The 19,631-nt window shown below is 35.3% G+C and overlaps 1 protein-coding gene across 1 annotated transcript in view; it reads left to right on the top strand.

Moving 5' to 3' along the window:
* Window positions 1-263: 263 nt before the first annotated feature.
* Window positions 264-19,631, top strand: part of LOC129220944 (uncharacterized) — a 53,345-nt gene continuing 33,977 nt past the window's right edge. Inside the window, exons 1-5 of the mRNA XM_054855378.1 lie at window positions 264-551; window positions 3,490-3,732; window positions 13,834-13,892; window positions 16,742-16,883; window positions 19,036-19,200. Of these exons, the coding sequence (XP_054711353.1) occupies window positions 411-551; window positions 3,490-3,732; window positions 13,834-13,892; window positions 16,742-16,883; window positions 19,036-19,200 (750 nt within the window). The 5' untranslated portion in view covers window positions 264-410. The remainder of the gene's footprint in view (window positions 552-3,489; window positions 3,733-13,833; window positions 13,893-16,741; window positions 16,884-19,035; window positions 19,201-19,631) is intronic.

The following is a 19,631-nucleotide window of genomic DNA, read 5'->3' as shown; positions in this document are numbered from 1 at the left end:
AACACAATTTTTAAAAATCAACACAGTAGGAGAAAAGTTTCCAAAACTTTGCAAAGAGCAGGAAAAGGTTCTTTGATCACTTTTTGTTCTATTTCGGCTAAAGTTACGCAACCACCAAAGCGAAACAAAACTAACGGAACCTGTTACGAGCGCCACCGTCTGTTCGTAACCCCAATTACAACCGGGGGAAAAAGAAGCCTTGGAACATTCATTCATTCCCCTTATCAGAGTGACGTGGCTGTTGTGGACTCTTACACCTCTCTCCAAGACCGTGGCCTTGTTTGCGCCCTGCTCCAATCACATTCTAGAATCTACTGATACCGGGCCGTATAAATTAATCGGGGTTATCGAGAGAAAGCACCCTGGGTTCGTGCAGTTCAGTTGTCGACAAGACTCAAGAATCGGCAGACATGACCATCGACGTGTACATCGCTCCCGCCAGCGGCCCGTGCCGGTCAGTACTGATGACCGGCAAGTACCTTGGATTAGACTTGAACGTGAAGCAAGTCAACCTAATGGCTGGCGATCAGTTGAAGCCGGAGTACTTGAAAGTGAGTACAGTGGAAAAGCATAAAACTTCTCTTTTATTCTCTCCCTGTACCCGGACGGATTAGCCCGCCGGCTCATCGGCCCGCCTAAGTGCCCTCAAGCCTCACACCTTTTTTCTTTTTTTTGTGCAACATTCCCCCCCCCCTTCACAAACCTGTGCGATTTCGCTCCCCCCTCCTTTTCTTTAATCTCATAATACTGAGTCCTATTGTTTTTTCCCCCACTTGATTTTTATTTAATGTTTTGCTTTTTTTTTTTTTGCACCCTTTGGAGGCCAAGGTTGGCGCCCTCTCGAGGGACCCAGTCCGCCCTTGCGTGTACCTATTCTATGCTAAATAAGCTCTGTTCAATAGTTTAAAAAAGAAAATGAAAGGAGGGGGAGAGAGCATATTATTCATATTTTTTTTTTCAATAACAAATGACCTGAATTGCATAATTAGTAATTATGAACTGAAGTATAAAGCATGAAGCATCCATCTCTCCGTTCCTATTTTAGCTTAGAAGTTCCCCGAGATAGATTCAGAGGCACCCCAATGCGAGGTCACGGGAGGTCACTGTGACCTCCCAAAAAGTCCTTATTCGGGTTAAAAGTTCTTTTGTCTGACAATTCGGTAAAAATACATTATTCGGTAAAAATTGAAGTTATATTTGGCAAGATTGTCATTATTCGTCGAATTTTGGAGCTCTATTTGGCAAAATTTGGAGTTCCATTCCACAAATTGAGAATTTCCGCCCTCCCAATAGGTTCTGGGCGCCACTGCGCACGATAGGTAAAAAGAAATGAAGACAAAAAGTAGATCATTCATATTTTCTTTAATCATAACTATGAACCCAGCTGAAATATAAAGCGTTTAGCATCCATCTCTCTGTACCCCTTCCTTGCTAAAAAGCTCCACACTATAGTTAAAAATAACATTTTCTTTAATGATATGAACGTAATTGAATTATATTTCAAGAAAATAAAAGAATGAATCAGACTCCCAAATTGAAAAAAGTAACTATATTTCATTTGCCTTCATTTTCTTGGTGCAGAAAGGGGGGGGGGGGGGTTCAGTCATTTTTACATTAAAAAGAACATCACTTCAGTGTAAAATGCATTTAATTTCTTCTACTGTCAGCAAAATTTATTTGTGAAAATAGCCACTTTTCTCTCAACAAGTTCATGTAAAAAAACTCGGTTCAGAAAATATCATATTTAATAACTAAGCAGAATTTCAATTTATGAAAAACTTATAAAAGTGCAAAATGAATTTTGATACGGTTCTGATACACTTTTTTGAGGTTTTAGGTTATTATTTATTAATGCGATTATAGGATTAAGATGTGCATGTTCTTTTCGCAGAGAAAAAGGGAGATTTGCCAGTTGGAGAAAATATTATTGAAAATTATAAGCATAAAAATGCTTGCGCCATATGAAAAGTTCACCATTTTAAAAGTAATAAATGATAACGACGTTAATAAAACACAAAATATCCTCGTCTCTCTCCGGCACCCTGGGTGCCACGGCGTTTACTATGGGAACCTCTGTACTAGGTGGTTTAAGCAAGAAAATTATTTTTACCAGATATTAGTCCAATATAAATTTAAGAAAGAAGTAATGTCCATTGTACATATTGCATCTGTGAGAAAATCTGTATCGTTAATTTAATTTACTTGTTTCTATGAATGTGCTTAGCTGTTTTTTGTTATGTTATAAGGAAGCTTTGTACCCTGGCCGCCTCTTTCTCTTTGCTCGTTTGCAATTTTCTTTTTTCGAGAAGTAATCTTTCTGGTTTTGAATTTCCATGTTCGTTCAGGAATTCGCGCCAGTGACCTGTCTTACTGAAAGACCCGTGATTTGGGAGGAAGGGGGGGGGGACACGGAGCAGTTGACTTGCCCGCCTGGCTTTGAGAAATTACATAACGTCGCCTCAAAGCAACCACAAGACATCTAATCCCAGAACCAACTGTAAGATATTTTACTGTTGCTCTGCGCAACGATATATGCGGTAGTTTTTTTTTTCCACCTTTTCCTTTCTCCTTCCTTGCCTTTTGTCCTTCCCCTCTCCCGAAAAAAAAAATGAAATGACCTACGTTTTCAGAAGGGGGGGGGGGGGGGGGGTCCCAATCTCGGAGGCCCAGCTCGGAGTCGGAGTAGTATAAATTTTTCAAGTTTTATGTTAAGAAGGGGGTCTGTAGACTAAACTGACAGGGGCCCCGCCTTGGCTCTCGGCGGCCCCGTGAGCAGCGAGCACTGCTATTAGGTTTTTGCAAATTTGGAAAATTAGAATGTTTTATTTTCGTTGAAAAATTTCGTTCGAAAGAAGATGGAAAGATTACTTGTTAAATAAAATTTAGAATTTTTAATGCAGGTAATAATGCAGGTAATATTTAAATTAAATTTTCATATCCCAAAAATATGTGGGGGAAAAAAAACAGTAATTTGTTAAGTTTTCTCCGAAGCAGTACGAAAAAACTGAAGTTATCTTTTAGCACTCTCCCCACAATGTGTAGGTACTCAATGAACATTCTATTTAAAAAAAAAAAAAAACCTTACAGTTTTCTAAATGCATTTATTTCTTTAAAGCCATGGGGTTACAATGCCCCCCTCCCTTCCCCCAAAGTAACAAATAAGAGACCTGCCGTTTACCCTCATTTGAATTTATGCGACGGTAACGATTTATGCCATTCATACATTGCATGTAACGTCTTCCAGCTCGAATTAAATGTTAAAAGAAAATTAAATTCAAAACAAGATAAAATTGAGAGGAACGCCCCCATACACGCGCCACACGCGCCAAGCGCCAAGCCAAGCGATATCACGAGATTCAAGAATCAAGGCCAACCTTGGAAAAGCGCACGACCTTGTAATCGTCATCCCGGGGAAAGCTTCCTGGCTTTCGTCTGCGCGAATCGAAGCCAGAACCTCATCAAATACTACAACTTTAATTTCCGCCAAAAATTAGTGCCACTTCCCTTTATAAGTCCGCTCATTTTCGCTCTCAGCTCAGTCAAGAACGTTCGCAGTCGTCGCTCGCTAAAATCTCAATTTCGTTCGAAAAGATGCCGATCGATTTGTATTTGTTACCTGCTAGCGGCCCATGCAGGGCTATTCTAATGACGGCCAACCATTTGGGCATCGAAGTGAATAAGAAAAATGTGGACTTATTTGCACAGGAGCAGTTAAAACCTGAATTTGTAGCGGTAAGGCAATTTTTGTATTAAGTTCCGAAATTTGTCATAAATAACTTTGAGAATTGTATTTATTTTTTCTCCTCTCGAAAATTTTTATAATTTGGAGGTGAAATATTTGAGTAACTGTTTGTAAAAGATTAAGTCAACGTCGAGAACAGATTTCGTGAAGAATACCTTTGATAACTCCAATAATGAGATGCAGCGGGGATTTTTTTTTTCGAGGTGGGAAAATACTCCTTGATACTTTTTAAGAGGAGAGGGGGAGGGATATATAAATACAGGGAAGGAACGTAAAAGTGTTCAATTCCATGAACATAGGTTATCTTCCGAGAATGAAATGGATAATAGGATTTATATTTTTAAAGATTTTTAGCAGTTGCAAGTTTCTTCATTTTGAAAAAGGAAAAAAAAAAAAAAACTCAAATGGAAAAAGTTTAAATTACTTTAAGCAGTGAAGTGACCGCCCTTAAGCCAAAGCTAAAACACGCAATATACTGACAGCCCAGTTATACCATACGGAGACTGAAGATTCGTTCTTGTTATGGACTCATGAGCCTGAAATAAACGATAACCGAGCTGGTGGCATGTCATCTTTTTGAATTTGAGAGGGCCGTCAAAATGGTAGCTAAGGTCAATTTAGCACACTAATTACTTTTTTTTTCTACCGTGCAAAGTTTTTACTTAAAACGCGTGAAAATAAGTTAGACTGAATTGTTGAGGCTTTTTCTTTTTTTTCCGTCCATCGCTTGAAATGTTCTTGTTAAGGCATTAAAAGAATATCTGGGTACAGAGTAAAATGGCGGCGAAATTTTCTGCATTTTTTTACGGCATTAAAAAAAGTGTCCCGCAAAAACCTGGTTTTTGTAGGTTTTGTTACTTCCAGATGTCCCTTTTTCACAATATAACACTTTGCATATTTTTTTTTCTAGCAAATTTGAACAAATTTCTATTATGTGTAAGGACTTAATATTTGTATAGACTTGTTCCTTTATTGTAAAATGAATCCCTTTATGTAAAAGGGGGCTCGAGTCGACAGAGTAAGTTGACTTGCGCCCATTTGACAAAACAGATTCGATTTTCTTAATTCGTCCTTCTGGCTCTGAGGTGCAGAAGTCACATTATGGTAATTTTACAGGAGATAGGAAAAACTTTTTTTTTCTGGTGCATGTTAAGTCTGGGGTGCGCACTCTTTTAACCCTGGTAAAACAATGAAAAGGATTTTTTTATTAAATTATGTTAACATGGCTCGATGTGGAATAGAATTCTACATACAATGCACTAATAAATTTAACAATGCCGATTTAGGTTTAATATATTAGTTTATCCTCAGACTATTTTTTGCGACTTAATTTGCGTTGCAGACTGTTGAAAAAATCCGATAGTAGGGACTTTTTTTAGATGGAAGGATTAATTTTCCATGCAATGAGCATAATTGTTGGATTTCAATAATTTCCTTTAAACAAATACAATACAATGCAACATAGTGAATCATTTAAGTTAAATGTTAAATGCATTATTTGGGCAGTATTTTCTTTCTAATTAAAATTTTTTCGTCAATTAGCGGATTCGCAAAGTTTACTGAAGCTAAGCGTATGTATTTTATACTGTCAACTTATTCAACTGAAGACTTATTAAAGAAGAACCCAACATTATGTGGTAAATTAGAATATAGCGTGATGTTTTTGGAAAAAAAAATTAAATTTTGTGTTTTATACATAACAGAATCCTTGACCGGCGCTTGAAAAATATACTTTTTAAACCTTAGCACGGATGCTTTATTGAGTGCTCCTAAACATTCCTATTCTCAGTTAAAAGAAAAGTAACATGTAGTTTGAAGAAAAAGCAAATCTCAACCGCAACATGAAATTTGTAGAAACATAAATGTCCAAAGGAATGTTTGAGCATGTTTGATATTTTTTTTCGTGCATTATCTTTGCCTCATTCTAACTTCTGATAAAGAGTAAAAAGCGCAATTTTCTGCGAAAATTAATGGTACTTGAACATATAATATCATCAAGGCTTTTAAGTAAAAAAAATGTCCTTGATGTAAAAGTGGCGCACTGTCCGTTCAAGTAGTAGAAACTCGATAACCTTAACCGCAGAGAAGCATCTTTCGAAATCCCCGTAATGTATCCTGTTTTATTATTTGTCATTAAAGTTTTTTCTGATATTCATAAAAAGCTATACAATAAATTTACTATTTTTAAAAAAATGTACAAATTCTATCAAAACGTGGCGTTATTTCAAAATAGATTATATACTTCAGTCAGGGGTCGCTCAAGCTTTTCCTATTCACGGCACTCTTTGAAGAATTTTATTTCATAGCACCTAGTTTGGCTGGACATCCAGGATGTCCTGAGGACATAAAAGGGTAAAAACTTTTAAATCAGGAATTGTCAACCGCCTCGGGTGGCATTGGGCCACCGCCACCACAGGTGGCGAACTAGGGTAGGCGAGGGAAGCCAGCAGGGGACGGAGTCCCCTCCAGCCGGAGGCATTTCGCGGTACCTCTCGCCTCTAAATACGGTACTCCAGGCCACGGCACCGACATCGGGAACTCCTGCTTTAAGTGTTATTATAATTAATAGAATATGAATTTATGTTTGCTTATCCGTTATGCAGTCGTGGATTTTAGATTTAAAATAGTGACGGGAAGACATTCCAAAGCTTTTTGTGTTTCAGTTTATTTTTCAATCTGATCTGAAAACATCAAGAATTACTTTCATCAATAAATAAATCACTTCCATTGCGCCAAAGTGGTGCTCCCCACCCCTCATTTTTGCAAACAGACATTTTTGCAGTAATCCCCCCTCCCCCTTTTAACGCAACAATGATTTTAAACTAATTTCATTTTTCTGTTATCAATTATACCGGAACTAGAAAGTCGCCCGTCATGGTATGATGGGTGAAACTGTGCTTCTAAATTTGAACGCAGTCATTGTCTGTTTGGTGATACTTTGGTAGTTTTAAGTTTTAACCCTAACTCCAGTGGATTAACCCTTAACTCCAGGATGTAGCGTTAATTGTTGACCATTTTTACATTACTTCATTCACTTGAAATGAGTCTTACCAGTAAAGCAGTTAAGTCACCGGATCGAGTTCAGCTTTTCAGAAAGCTATTCTCTGCATGTCAAACATTACAAAAACATATTTGCAACCCCAATAAACTATAGGGGGTGCTGCAGCCACTGTCTAATGGCGGATGAAAAACGTATAATAAACAGATGCCGAACTTGATTTGAAGCTTAATGAATTACAGTAATTTTCATTCTTTATTTTCTATTCCCCTGAAATTACATTACACCGCAAACTGTCCGAAGCCTGACATTTTTCCCAAAGAAAACACGAGGGAACGGGATGTTTTACCTTTTTCTTTAGTGTTGTTAATCACCGCTAGGTAGCGTATTCAAGCTCTGGAGTTGCAAATTATCATGCAGCGGCGCGAGTTTCATTGTTGAAACATGCGGGTTACTCTATCATTTGCTATTATTTATGAGGATGTATGATTTATCTAATATAATTTCCCAACTATCTTCAGCAGCTAATTTCTTTTACATTGAAAAAGAGATTCTTTTGTAACTTCGATTCACATGTTTATTTCACCTTCACTCCATCAGTTTCTATACTTAACCTTACAAAAAAAAGTAACATGCAAGATTTTTCTAGTTTTATTTTTATAATGGCTTGTAACCAATAATTTGCATTAAGGAAGTTTGAACATTTCCTAGTTATTGTTGTGTTATATTCCTTTATGTAATTCTAAGCAAAGTTTCCTTGTATGGCTAAAACGAGTTTTAACAACTGATTTTCAACTAAAATATTTCAAAGTAACAAACTAATTTATTTCTAACGTATCGAGTTAAATGAAAGATTTTTGTTTTGAATTTTTCAGATGCATAATAATTCTATTACCAGAATGCACTCATCTTGAAGTATGAATTCTGTATATTCGGGGGAAAAACTAGTTACATTGTTTTTTGTTCATGATCATAGCCCGTAGAGCTCTATTGTTCTCTTGTAAAGCCTAAATTGCAGTCACGATAAACGGAAGGCAGAAGTCGTGTTAAGTGATAGGTATGACATCACCATTTTTGCAACTTCCTGCAGCCATGAGGAAGGGGGTTTTCCCGTTCCCACGGAATTCAAAACTCCCTTAAGCAGTAGTTTATTGTTTCGGTTTTATTCGGGATGTTGAGTGCAGAGTTACAAGACAGTATTCAAATTTCCTTTCAAAAGAATAATAACGTTGCATGATACGTATATAAAGAAGAAAACGTAATCAATTTTGCATCAAAATATCGCACCCCGGCAAGGAAAGAGACAAAAAAAAAAAAAAAAAAAAAACGGAGAAAATAACTGTTTTACGCAAAAGGTAGTTTTAAGTGATTTAGCCTCGAACATTGCAATTGAATTCGCGTAAAAAGTTTTACTGGTTAGTTTTTCTTTACTAAATGAATAATGCACTATAATTAAAGTTCAAAAACTTTTCTTCTAAATTATGAAAATTTAATGATGTCACTATTTATATCGTTTTTACACCAATGGTATCGTTTTTACACAATCGTTTTACCACGAACCGGTTTTTTAGCTATTTTCGTGCGAGTTTCACGGCAAGGGAGAACAATAAATTTAGATTTAAAATCAATAGTACGTTTTTCAAAGATTTAGAGTTTTCACTTTCCTTGCCTGGGTGCGAAATGCACGTTTTGTGCTTTTCGTTTGTGTTATTTTTGTATGCAAGATACTTCCTTCTAATAAATGATTCTGAGTAACTTTGACTTTCGCATATCACGCACAGTTTTTGAGACAAAAATATTAATTTCTTCCGAATCTTTGCCAGGGTGCAATTTAACGAAACGCTAAAAGTCTTTTTCAGTTGAGAATTTCAACATTTTTTTAATTACGCCCACCATCGTTCTTTCAAACATAAGGCGTCTTGCTGTCCAGTATAACAATGAAGTGGCTTCAAAGGGTGTTAGGGCCTGGAAGTCATCACAATTATGAATATCATGAAAAGAGGAGCAACTATAAAGATGCTCCCCTGTCATTGGAGAAGTCCCCTCACAGAGCACACAGAGAGGAGAGTCTGCCATGTTGATTTTATGTAAATGGGCCTGTAGATAGTCATGTAGTCCAGTAATGGTTCGGAAAGAGGCAACTCCCAGGGCTCTTGGAAGGAAAGGAGCGTACGCTGTTCATCATCCAGAAGGCAAAACCCATGGCTTTCCGTCAGCTTTGTTCCTCAGGGCAGAGACTGTAGCATGTTGGGTTTTGCTTGCGGGAATTTCAACATGAACATTCTGGTAAATTTAGTTCGTAATTTCCCTACTAAAACTTTCAAGATTTTCCCGATATACTACAAAAACAAAGGAGTAATATTTCAGTCACTCATACAATTAATAGGTCCAGATATCTTTAATCCAAAATCGGTAATTTTTTTTTTCAGAAATATCCTTTACCTAGAAAGTTTCAGTTCGATAAATACCGGGCGACTAAAAACGGACTATCCAGGGGGTCTATTTTGGGGTGTTATACCCCTTTTTAAAACTCGCATTTTCCCCTTTTGGCCGTACAAAAGAACTTAAAGTATCTTATGCTCCGATTTTTTTCTGTAAGAGTCATTGACTAAAAAGAATACTTTGGCGCAGATCCGGATCATTAAATTTTGGTCCACCCCCTCAACAAATCCAAAGGCCAGCAGTGTATATTTGTAACGTTATAAAAGTGTATATTTGTAACGTATATCGTGCTAGTTTTTTAAATTTTTTAAAAAAAGTTCTTGATCCGTTCCTCTTTTAAGGACGTGGCCCCCACCGCAATGCGAGATTTGCGGTTACGCAGATCCGGGGTTGCTTTGGTGACTAGTTCTTTCAGAACAAGAGAAGAAAATCCATTGCGAATTTCATTTATCTTAAATTCAAAGCACAGTTTTACAAGTAAAAAAAATTTACACTCGGCAAAATTTAAGATTTTTTTTGGTAATCAAAAAATAAAATTCCATGAATATAAGCTAATTAGGTTTAAGTTGCACACTTTTTGTCTCAATGACTAAATCGATCACTTTTACTCGAATTGATATTTCAGTTTTCCAAAACTTGAGTAGGAGCTTAATGTATGTTATCGAGTTCATTCGACTTTGCTGGTGTAAACAACACAAACAGGAATCACTGCAAGTAGTTTCGCAATGAAAACTGTCGTTACGCAAAGATAATCTTCAGAGTTACTTTCAGAATGGCGAACTTTTGTGCAGGAAGCTTGCCCTCTTTTTGGGAGGTTAATCCAGTGAAATGGGCAGTGACCAATTTTTTGAAAAAAGCAGAGCTTTGACATGCTTGCTAATGACCATTTGCGTATTTCGTTGAATCAAGTTTTTTCTCTTGCTATGTTGAAATGGAGTTTCGAGTTGAATGTGCTACATATTCAGTTGCAAAATGTTTTATCCCCGATTTTTTATATTTAAATTTGTGCTTCTACAAGTTTTTTTTAACTTTTATTTCGGTTTTACTATTTTGCGCATTTTGTGAATCGTCTGTGTAAATTTGACTGTATCTGTCTGTCGAATGGTAGTTCAGATTTGCTCTTCGGTTGGTGAAGTCATCACCATCCCACGAGTCTAACCCAGGGCTGTGGAGTCGGAGTCGGTAGAAAATATGCCGACTCCGACTCCGGTCTATTTTTTTTCTTTAATTTTCGCTGACTCTCCTGGCATTTTTTGAAAAACTGACTACCAGTTGATTCGATTACATGTATAAAAGCCTACTAATAAGAAAACAACTGTCATTAATAACCAGTTGGCTTGATTGTTCATCGAATTTTCTGTAATAGCCACCTACGCTGTTCCCTAGTTTGCTTGTTTTTCAACATTCTTGAAATAATAGCAACTGTGAGCACGGTTTTCTTACCTAACATTTTATATTTTTTTAATCACTTTAAAACAACAATAATAAAAATTTTTAAAATCACTTTAAAACAACAATAATATTTTTTTTACTTCGACCTCAGTTATAAAATTGTAAAAGGAATGTACCCCTTGAGCAAGTTGGAGCCCGTAGTTCGAGAGGTATCTTACGGTGTTCTGTAATTCAACTTAGTGTTGGCGTGCAAAGGCGCAAATCTAAAAGACATGATAAAATATATCTGTCTTTTCAATTTAAGGACAACATCTACAAGCTTAATTCTCAACAAAAGTATGAAATAGAACAAATATCTTGGTTACAACACTCAAATAATTGCAGTTAATCTTAAAATCTTCATTTCAGGATTAATTCTAAAGCAGCCAGTAAAATTAAAATTAAAAATTGAGGGAATAATTATAGGAAAAAGAAAAGCTATTTGTACAAAGCTGTATATTGCCGCATTTTCTGTAAAATTTTCTCCAAGCGTACATGTACCCCATATTTTCCCTCAATACAAGTATAGTGCCTCATTTTCGTTGAAATTTTATAGATGAAATATAATTTCAAATTTATTGGGGATTTTTTTTTTCAGAATTAAAGTATGTGTATTGTTTTATAAACTCTGAAATATACTTGAGGTGTCACCCACCAGATGGATCTCGGCCGGAGCGGACCGCCCTCGCTCTAGAAAGGTTTTTTGACTTAGCAAAAAAAGCGTTTTTGAAAATCACACGATTTGATCAACATCTATTCGTTAAACATTAATGGGGAGCAAGTTAAACCTTTTCAATTTTTTTTTAACAATAGGATGATTATGTGATTTCAATTTTAAAATCGTAATTATTGGAACAATTTGATTTTCAAATTCAGTTTCTGACGTTGTATGCTTCTTAATTTTACAAAAAAAATACAGCGCTTAAATTTCATAAGAAACAAATTAATATTTCAATCTCTGTATAGAGGTTTTCCTCCCTTCTCATGAGGGGGATAGGGGTTGAATTGAAAAATAAATAAATAAAAAAAGTCGGAGTCGGGTGTTTCGAAACCCCGGGGTCGGAGTCGGCTATTTTCCTTCCGACTCCGCAGCCCTGGTCTAACCACCATAGTCAAATGGTCTTAAGTTCAAACGAGAACTTGAGTTTAAGGGGTCTAAGGACCCTTAGCCTTCAAAATGTTCAATTTTCTGGAATAAATATGTTGTGCTTAATTTAATTCTGAACAATTTGATACCTTATTACCATACGCAAAAACCTTCAAGTTATCGAAAAAATGCTTATAGTTTACCCATACAGATTTGTTAACAGAAGCTGTTTAAGCCTCTTTCTCATGTTGCGTTTTCTCGGGTTTCTCGTTTTGCATGCATGATGTTCCAGAAAGTTTCAAATATATTTCAGTAAAACTTTTTTTGTGCATGTTTGTCTGGTTTATTTCTAAGATCTGAAACTAAATTTATTTTTTGAAATTTTATAAGTTAATATCAAATTTTCCAAAATTTTGGGTGATAATATTTTTTTAATATTAACTTCTATTTTTAGTTGAAATTTAGGTTCAGATCATAAAAATAAGTCAGACAAACATGCATGAAAATGTTACGGAAATACATAAACTTCTTAAGATATCACGCACGCAAAACGAGAAACCGACACCTGAAAAAAAGAGGCTTAAACAGCTGCTGTAAACATAAATCTCTATGGGGGGGAAAAGTTTACTCATTCTCACGATAACTTGAAAAGTTTTCTGCATATGGTAATAAAGTATCAAATTGTTCAGAATTACATTATGCATAACATTTTTTCCAGAAAGTTGAAAATTTTGAAGGTTAAGGGTCCTTAGACCCCTTAAACAAGCAGTTCGTCCAGAGCTAAACTAGCATACTTTTCCTACTACTCACAGATTTTCTAGCATCAGCTAAATCTTTCTCACTGTGACACTCGAGTGCCCCGAACTTAAAATTTTCGGGATGGCAGAAATTCTCAATTTCTGAATAGAACTCCAAATTTTACCGAATGGAGATAATTTTGCCGAATGGAACTTCAAATGCTGCCGTAAAAACATTGCTCAAATTTGAGAAAAAAGTTCCTCGAGCTTCGACTTAACTAAATCATTTAAGTCTCTTGGCTTTGTCAATGTTAGGACTTGGGAGAAAATGTTTATTCAGAGATTTTTATTTCTTCAGTACTGAAAGATTATTTTTATGTTATCACAAAAGGATTTGAATTTTTCCCATTGGCTCCTTTGTTTGACAGCGAAAAGCGAAAGTTATTTCAGTCATTTACTTCACCACGGTAAACTGTTGGGTTAAAATAAGTTCTGTAGGCATTTTGCATTAAAAGTTGTTCAGTTTAACGACTCTCTGAGCAACACATAGTTAATAGGGTAATGGCACAAGGTAATGGAGAAAACACTTTATTTGTTACAGATATTTGAGAGGAAATGATTGGTGGCTTAGTTTCTGGAAGATTCTGGTAATTATTTTTAGCTTCTATAAAACAGACTAGGATAGTGTCGAGGACACGTGGTTTTTTTCTGCGACAAGCCTGTGCTGGCAGAAAAACAACTTTTACAGAATTCATATGCGTGCTTCATATTGATGGAGGCAAAACGGGTTAGATGTTACCAGACATTCGGACCGTACTCCCCCCCTCTCCGTCCGGATTAGAAAAATGTCCGGATTCCAAGTGTACAATACTCGTGCAGTATCTCTGATCACAATCTATTTCATGGGTGTTAGTCAAATACATTATCGCCGTAAACGAGTGAACTCCTCGTCGATCTTAGATTTTAATAATATAAGTACTGAATAATTAGTTAGTTGTGAAAGTTTCTTTTTCATATACTGAACGAAACTTTTATTAAATGATAAACTTTAGAACAATTATTAGCTTCAGGCATTAGCCCTTTACTGGTGAAGCGATTTTTTTTTTTCCTTTTTTTGCAACTTATATGGGGTGTTAGGTTTACATATTTCTGGTACTCTTCAAAATTAAGCGAATTAAAGCAGCATTTCCAGTGGTTTTCCTCTCTTTATAAATACAAGTGAAGCAATACAGTATGTGACACATATCAAGTCTTGCTTAAATATTACAAAACGTTTGACTACAAAAATCTAATTCTTCTGGGGGTGTAAGACCACTTCACCATTTAAGGGTTAAAGTAGGTAATTTTAACTAGTAAAAGGTTGTATCGGCTAAATTCTCATTTTATCTCTTTTCAGATGAACCCTCAACATACTGTTCCTACTATCGACGACAATGGGTTTTATCTATGGGAAAGGTAAATATACGCTTCTTCCTCATAACTGTAAAGTTTCCAAACTATGCATTCAAATGAATAACATCAGCGTTATTAAAGCAAAAGCAGATTACCGAAAAAGTAAAGTCCATACATTTGTTTCAAAGTACAGGGAACCACTTTTGCAAAAAAAAGTTTAGAGCTTCTGTACACTAATCTGAGAACCACATGAATAGTGCACAAAGGGAAGAAAGTTTGAATATTTAACAATCGAGAGATAATTTTAAGACATTTTCGACGCAAAAATTATTAGCTCTCGTCCCCCCTTTACCGAGATGTAAGGTCTTAGTCAGTAGAAATTTTAAGGAAAGTGCTAAATTTAAAGACTTGACGAGAAATTGACCACGCAATTTCAATCTGCATCCATCTACAAATAGAGTAAAGGAAGTCGTCGGCACCATGCTGAGCTAACTAATGAGTTTCATTTCAAAACGGATTATATCCATTTTTTGAAAAAAAAAAATTAATTTTTTTAAATCTTGTGTAGTTGTGTGTGTATGCGTGTGTGTAGGATATGGACACAACCTGGAGACTGTTTTCGCTAGGGGAGCAGCATCATGAGGCCGGTCGACGGTGGTGCTGCAGAGGGAGGCGGGGGGAAAATAAAATCATAGGAACATCAAAACCGTCAAGTGAGAACAATAAGCAATATGATTGCTCAAAAAATCAGTTTTCAGAATCTCTAATATAAGCCCTATCGATCCATGATTTTCTTCTCGAAGTGATGTATATCTAATGTTAAAAAATGAGTAAACATTGGTTTTAATACCTAAACGGTGTATATCAATCCCCTTATTTCTCGTCACGTCTTTTACAGCAAAGTGAAACGTATCCCTTTATTTACTCGTACCCACTCATTCACTTTCATATCAAAAGGGCACGTATCCAAACTTGAATTTGCCACTTCTAACTCGAAAGTAGTTCGCAAATTGAGTGGAGGGAAGCACTGGCTGAGCATTTCCAATCAAGCGTGATACCCGTTCGTATCGAGTTCTCAGCACCTTGCCCCTTGTGCAAGTCTATAATCAGTTAGGCAAGCGCGAACTAAAATGGATTACTAAATTAATTTTAATTAATTAATACTACTATTAAATTGTGATTCATTTTGATAAAAATTGTAATCTCTTAGTACCTACAACGTTGTCTGAATCGGCTTGGGTGGTTTCATTGTTTATAATTAATTGGATCGAAGTTTTTTTAAATGTTCAGTGAAAAGAATAAAGTAGGAAGGAATGAAGTAGAGTGTTAAAAAAAACTGAAATTAAAAAATGTTGACTATTTTGTTTTAATTTTAAAGTTTATTTCTGAAGAAAATGCTTTTTTTTTGCAAAAGGGTCCACTGTTTTACACCAAAAGGGAATACGTATGTCCAAAATAAAATTGGCAATTTAGGTCTGATAAAATTGAGGAAAAATTCCTAGACTTATGCCAATAGTCACTTGTTATTCTACCAAAATTTCATCATTGTGAGAAATTGCATCAGTGTTCGTAAAGGTTTTTTTTTTCGTTTCGCCAAAAAAACTGGATTTTTCGTTTTGAAAGTAAACTCTTCGAATGTGAAATTTTCACTTTTCAGGAGAGCCAAGAGATTTTTTTTTCAACCTGATGCGTTTAGTTATTTTCAATGCATTAATTTTTATGGATAACTTTAAGTTCAAAGATATCGTTTGAAGTAGTTATAACAAGTACGTAGTCCTTTTTGGGTACTACAGCTAACCCCATCGAATTGAAAGAACGCGATTTTTCTCATTGGTTAGTCTGGCACGGTACCGACGATAACTTCCATTACTCACTGAAACTCGCGAAATTTGGCGACTTTTCTTAAAATTTCAACACTTTGAGACCTCATACTTCGATAACGGGGATATGAGGGCAAATAATTTCTGCGACCAGAAACATGTTTTACAATGCTCTTTCAATTGAATTCTTAAAAAAAAAATACAATATCTAGTGGTTTCGTGGTAAGCAGTCGCAATAAAGTGACTAGTAATTCAGAGTTACTAAAGGTCTCAATTTCAGTATTTCTAACTGCCCCACTCATAGGTTTTATAATATTTAATGATATAAAGCGCCATTGAAATTCCTAAAGCATTACATAGGTGTCCATAATTCGGAAATAGCTATTGAATCCATTTAAAATGAATTAACATAGTTCAAAGCCATCCTGCCATTTAGGGTAGCATTGCGTCGCGTCAAAATAAGTCTTAATACAAATAGGTGCAACTTTAAAAGATAATTAAAATTTTGAAATGTTTAAAATCTCTTCTATTGGCTTTCCATGTCACAAGATTTCTGTTTATATTGCGTAGAATATTAAATGTAGAAAGGGAAATTTCGGCGACTTCAAAAATACTTCCAAACTGCCTTCAGAAATATTGATTGCAATTAGTTGTATATTCAATATTGTCAACGCTTTTGAAGTGAATCTTTTTATGCGAGGGCTTTGAAATTCTAATCCGCAGCCTTTTTGTGTGATGGAAGTGACGTAGTTGTTTTTTAATTGTTGCCAAAACCAGGAAATAATAGTGATTACCAAGTTTTGTTTGAAAAAAAATTGACAAATTTCACCTCTGAACTTAAAGCATATCTTTGAATTTTGGGTATTTTAAACTTTTCAAATAATACAGGTTTCCGAAAATTTCTTTGGTTCAAGTCACCAGTTCAAATGTCTAAACGCATCCCCCCTCCCCCGTTATCAATAGTCAAAACTTTGACCTTTTAGAGTTTAGTAGTCAAAGAAATAGAATAAATATTGTTGAGAAATGAAACAACAAAAGAAAATCATTGTACTTTCAAAGTTGTCTTAACATGTCGATTTCTTTCTCTTCTAGCCGAGCGATCCAGACGTACCTCGCAAACAAATATGCTCCAGATAATGAAATTTACCCGAAGGATCCCCAAAAGAGAGCAGTTGTTGATCGAATGCTCTACTTTGATATCGGAACTCTGTACAAAGCTGAAGCTGACTATTTGGTAAAAAATAAAATATTTTCCAAGTCCATTAGTTACAGTGAAGATCTTGAGTTTTGATTAATACGTATCTGAAATTTTACGTATCTTTAATACGTATCTTTTTAGGCTGAGTGTAAATTTGTCAGTAGGAATTAAAATCTAAACTTATGTATAACATCGCTCTGTTTTTATCTTTTCTGAAGTAGATGTTCGAAACTTTTTTGTTTTTTGCTTGGTGCATCCCGTTCCGATTTTTCTGTTTTCACGGACCTCCTAAAAGCTCTAGGCTGGAAATTTTGTATAATATCCACTGGCTACCAGAGTCACAGAAGAAAAAAAAAGTAGCCACTTCTCCAATTTTGGTAGCAATTTTTAAAAATGTGTACATACCAAGAGCAAAAAGTAAATCGCCTATTCGCTATTAGTAATATTTACAATAAATTAAGGGATTGATACTCTACAGAAACATATAAAACTTCAATTGATATACTTCTAATATAAAGATATAAGCGTACAAAAAAGATAGTTCACAAATTTTTTAAACATTTTACAAATGAATTGGGAAAATGAAAGTACATGCTAAAACTCATACAGACCTTGGTTTATGTATTTTGAAATTTCAGTAGCCAGACATGATTATTTTTCAGGGGGTTAGGAACTGTAAGAGGTCGTAAACGCAAAAACGAACTATTCACCAATTAAAAAAATCAATCGCAAAACCAGACCCTTTTAAATAGAAAAGCATGATTTTTCTAAATTAAATTTAAATATTTAATTTAAAATGAAAGAAATAAAAATACGTTATGTCCCTAGGTGGGGTCAGCTGATGCGCCGAGTGACACGGAAAACATTAGGGATTGATAATATGATTGGAAGCACGTTGTCATAGCGAGATATTATTTTAGCAAAAAAAACCCACAGTTGCTCCTTTTGGCATCTGGAATTTTTCTGTAGCCACTCGGTGAAATGGTTGCCCGTTACCGACAGGTGATCGCTAATCTAGGGCTTAGGACCAGTTCTAAAATTTAGCAAGTATAACGAACAAAGTGACCCAGACGAATAAAAAAACCCAATTTAATTAAAATTAAATATCCCGACTTAGTCTGTCGTCATTTCATTCTGCAGTAAATGAAGTTGCATGTGGTGGTACAAATGGGTGTAAAAGAGCCATACCGAAAGATTTTTTCCCCAAGAGGAGCTAAAGATAATTTTATTTTCTCTAACTTTAAAATAAAATATTAACTAATTTTGACGAAGTTATGTTTTTCTTACACTTTTTCATTAATATTCTAATGCCACTCTGCTCGTTTCACTCACGAACTTCCTCATGGCTGCCTCCCCGAGTACCGCGACTCGCCGACCTAGACAGAGTACCTCGGGGGCTCCGCCCCTCATCACCTGTGCCCAGGCCAAAGTTTGCCGAAATTCATCTAATTGTAAAATATCGCCGTAATAACCTCCCTCCGAAATGTCATTTTCTTTTTATTTAATTTTAAATTAGATTGCTATAGCAGGTCCTGATTGTAAAAAGCAATGTTGGGCGAAAATGTAAAACAGTCTGAAGTCTACATTGAAGATTCTCGATAGGAGAAAAAAATAATAGTTGAGTAGTTTTTGTAAAAAAAAGTAGTATAACAAAAACATTTGAAGAAAAAATTAAAGACAAATTAACAAAGATGATAAAATCTTTTTCTATTAAACTTTCTGTTTAAAATTAAAAGAAAAAAAAAACCTTTTTGCTTAATTTTATTTTTCAATTCAAAACATAATTTGGTTGAGCGTTAGGGTTGAAACTAAACCAAATCGATCCTTAAAAAAAAATTGTCTATGGTAAGTTATTGTCGACTATGAAATCATCAGTGTATTGCAATTGAATTCTAAAATAACCTAGTGGATATCTTCTACAATAAAACTAGATATTCAGTCATATAGCGCAAAAATTGGTTGCAAAACTTTGTAACTAAGATTTCTGATCTTCAGCTACTTTTCCATATTAAATTGTATTTTCGAAAATATAGTTGCTTTGAACCAGTTGTCGATTTCTTTTCAAACTTCTTCGGTCGGAAGAGAAATGGGGAACTGTTACCAATTTTTACCTAGTTTTTCTTAATATTTCTATTTTTGAAAAGAAAAAAAAATGCATGCTACATTTTCACGTTTTTTCTTTTTTTAGTACCCTCAGTTGTTCAAGGGTGAAGCCGCCGACCCTGAGAAATTAGAGAACTTTAAGAAAGCTCTTGGTTTCTTGGAAGAGTTCTTGAGTAAAACTACATACGCTGCTGGAAACCACCTTACTCTGGCTGACTTTTCGTTGATTGCAAGCATTTCCTTTGCCGAGGTAATTTAAATTACATGTTGAAAAACATAAGCACTTTCTTCGCAGCAGGCGCCCGGATAGTATAGTTGTTTATGTTGCTACTTTCGTCATTTTTATTCAGGTATAGGAAGCTTACTTTAAACTTCTGAATTATTTCAAGTAAATAAAAGTAAACTGGGTGAATTCCAATTTCATTCAACTTATAATTATTTGGCACGTTTGAATCGACGCTGATTTTGATTCTCATAACTGAATTCTAAACTTTTTCTGCCTATAGGTTGCTTTTGTTGCATCATTTAGAAAAAGGCAAAGATGTTTTCTTATTAAGTAACATGTATGTATACCTCACATGAAAAATAGTTCGATTCAGTGCTTAATTCCAAAATTGGGGAGGGAGTCGGGCTTTACGCTTTTAGGAAAATATTTCCTGCTCTTTCGCATCTTCAAATTCT

This window comes from Uloborus diversus, chromosome 4 (assembly GCF_026930045.1).
Source record: "Uloborus diversus isolate 005 chromosome 4, Udiv.v.3.1, whole genome shotgun sequence".
Taxonomy (NCBI): domain Eukaryota; kingdom Metazoa; phylum Arthropoda; class Arachnida; order Araneae; family Uloboridae; genus Uloborus; species Uloborus diversus.
The sequence above is the reverse complement of the archived record's forward strand: the minus strand, read 5'-3'. Positions and strand labels throughout refer to the sequence as shown.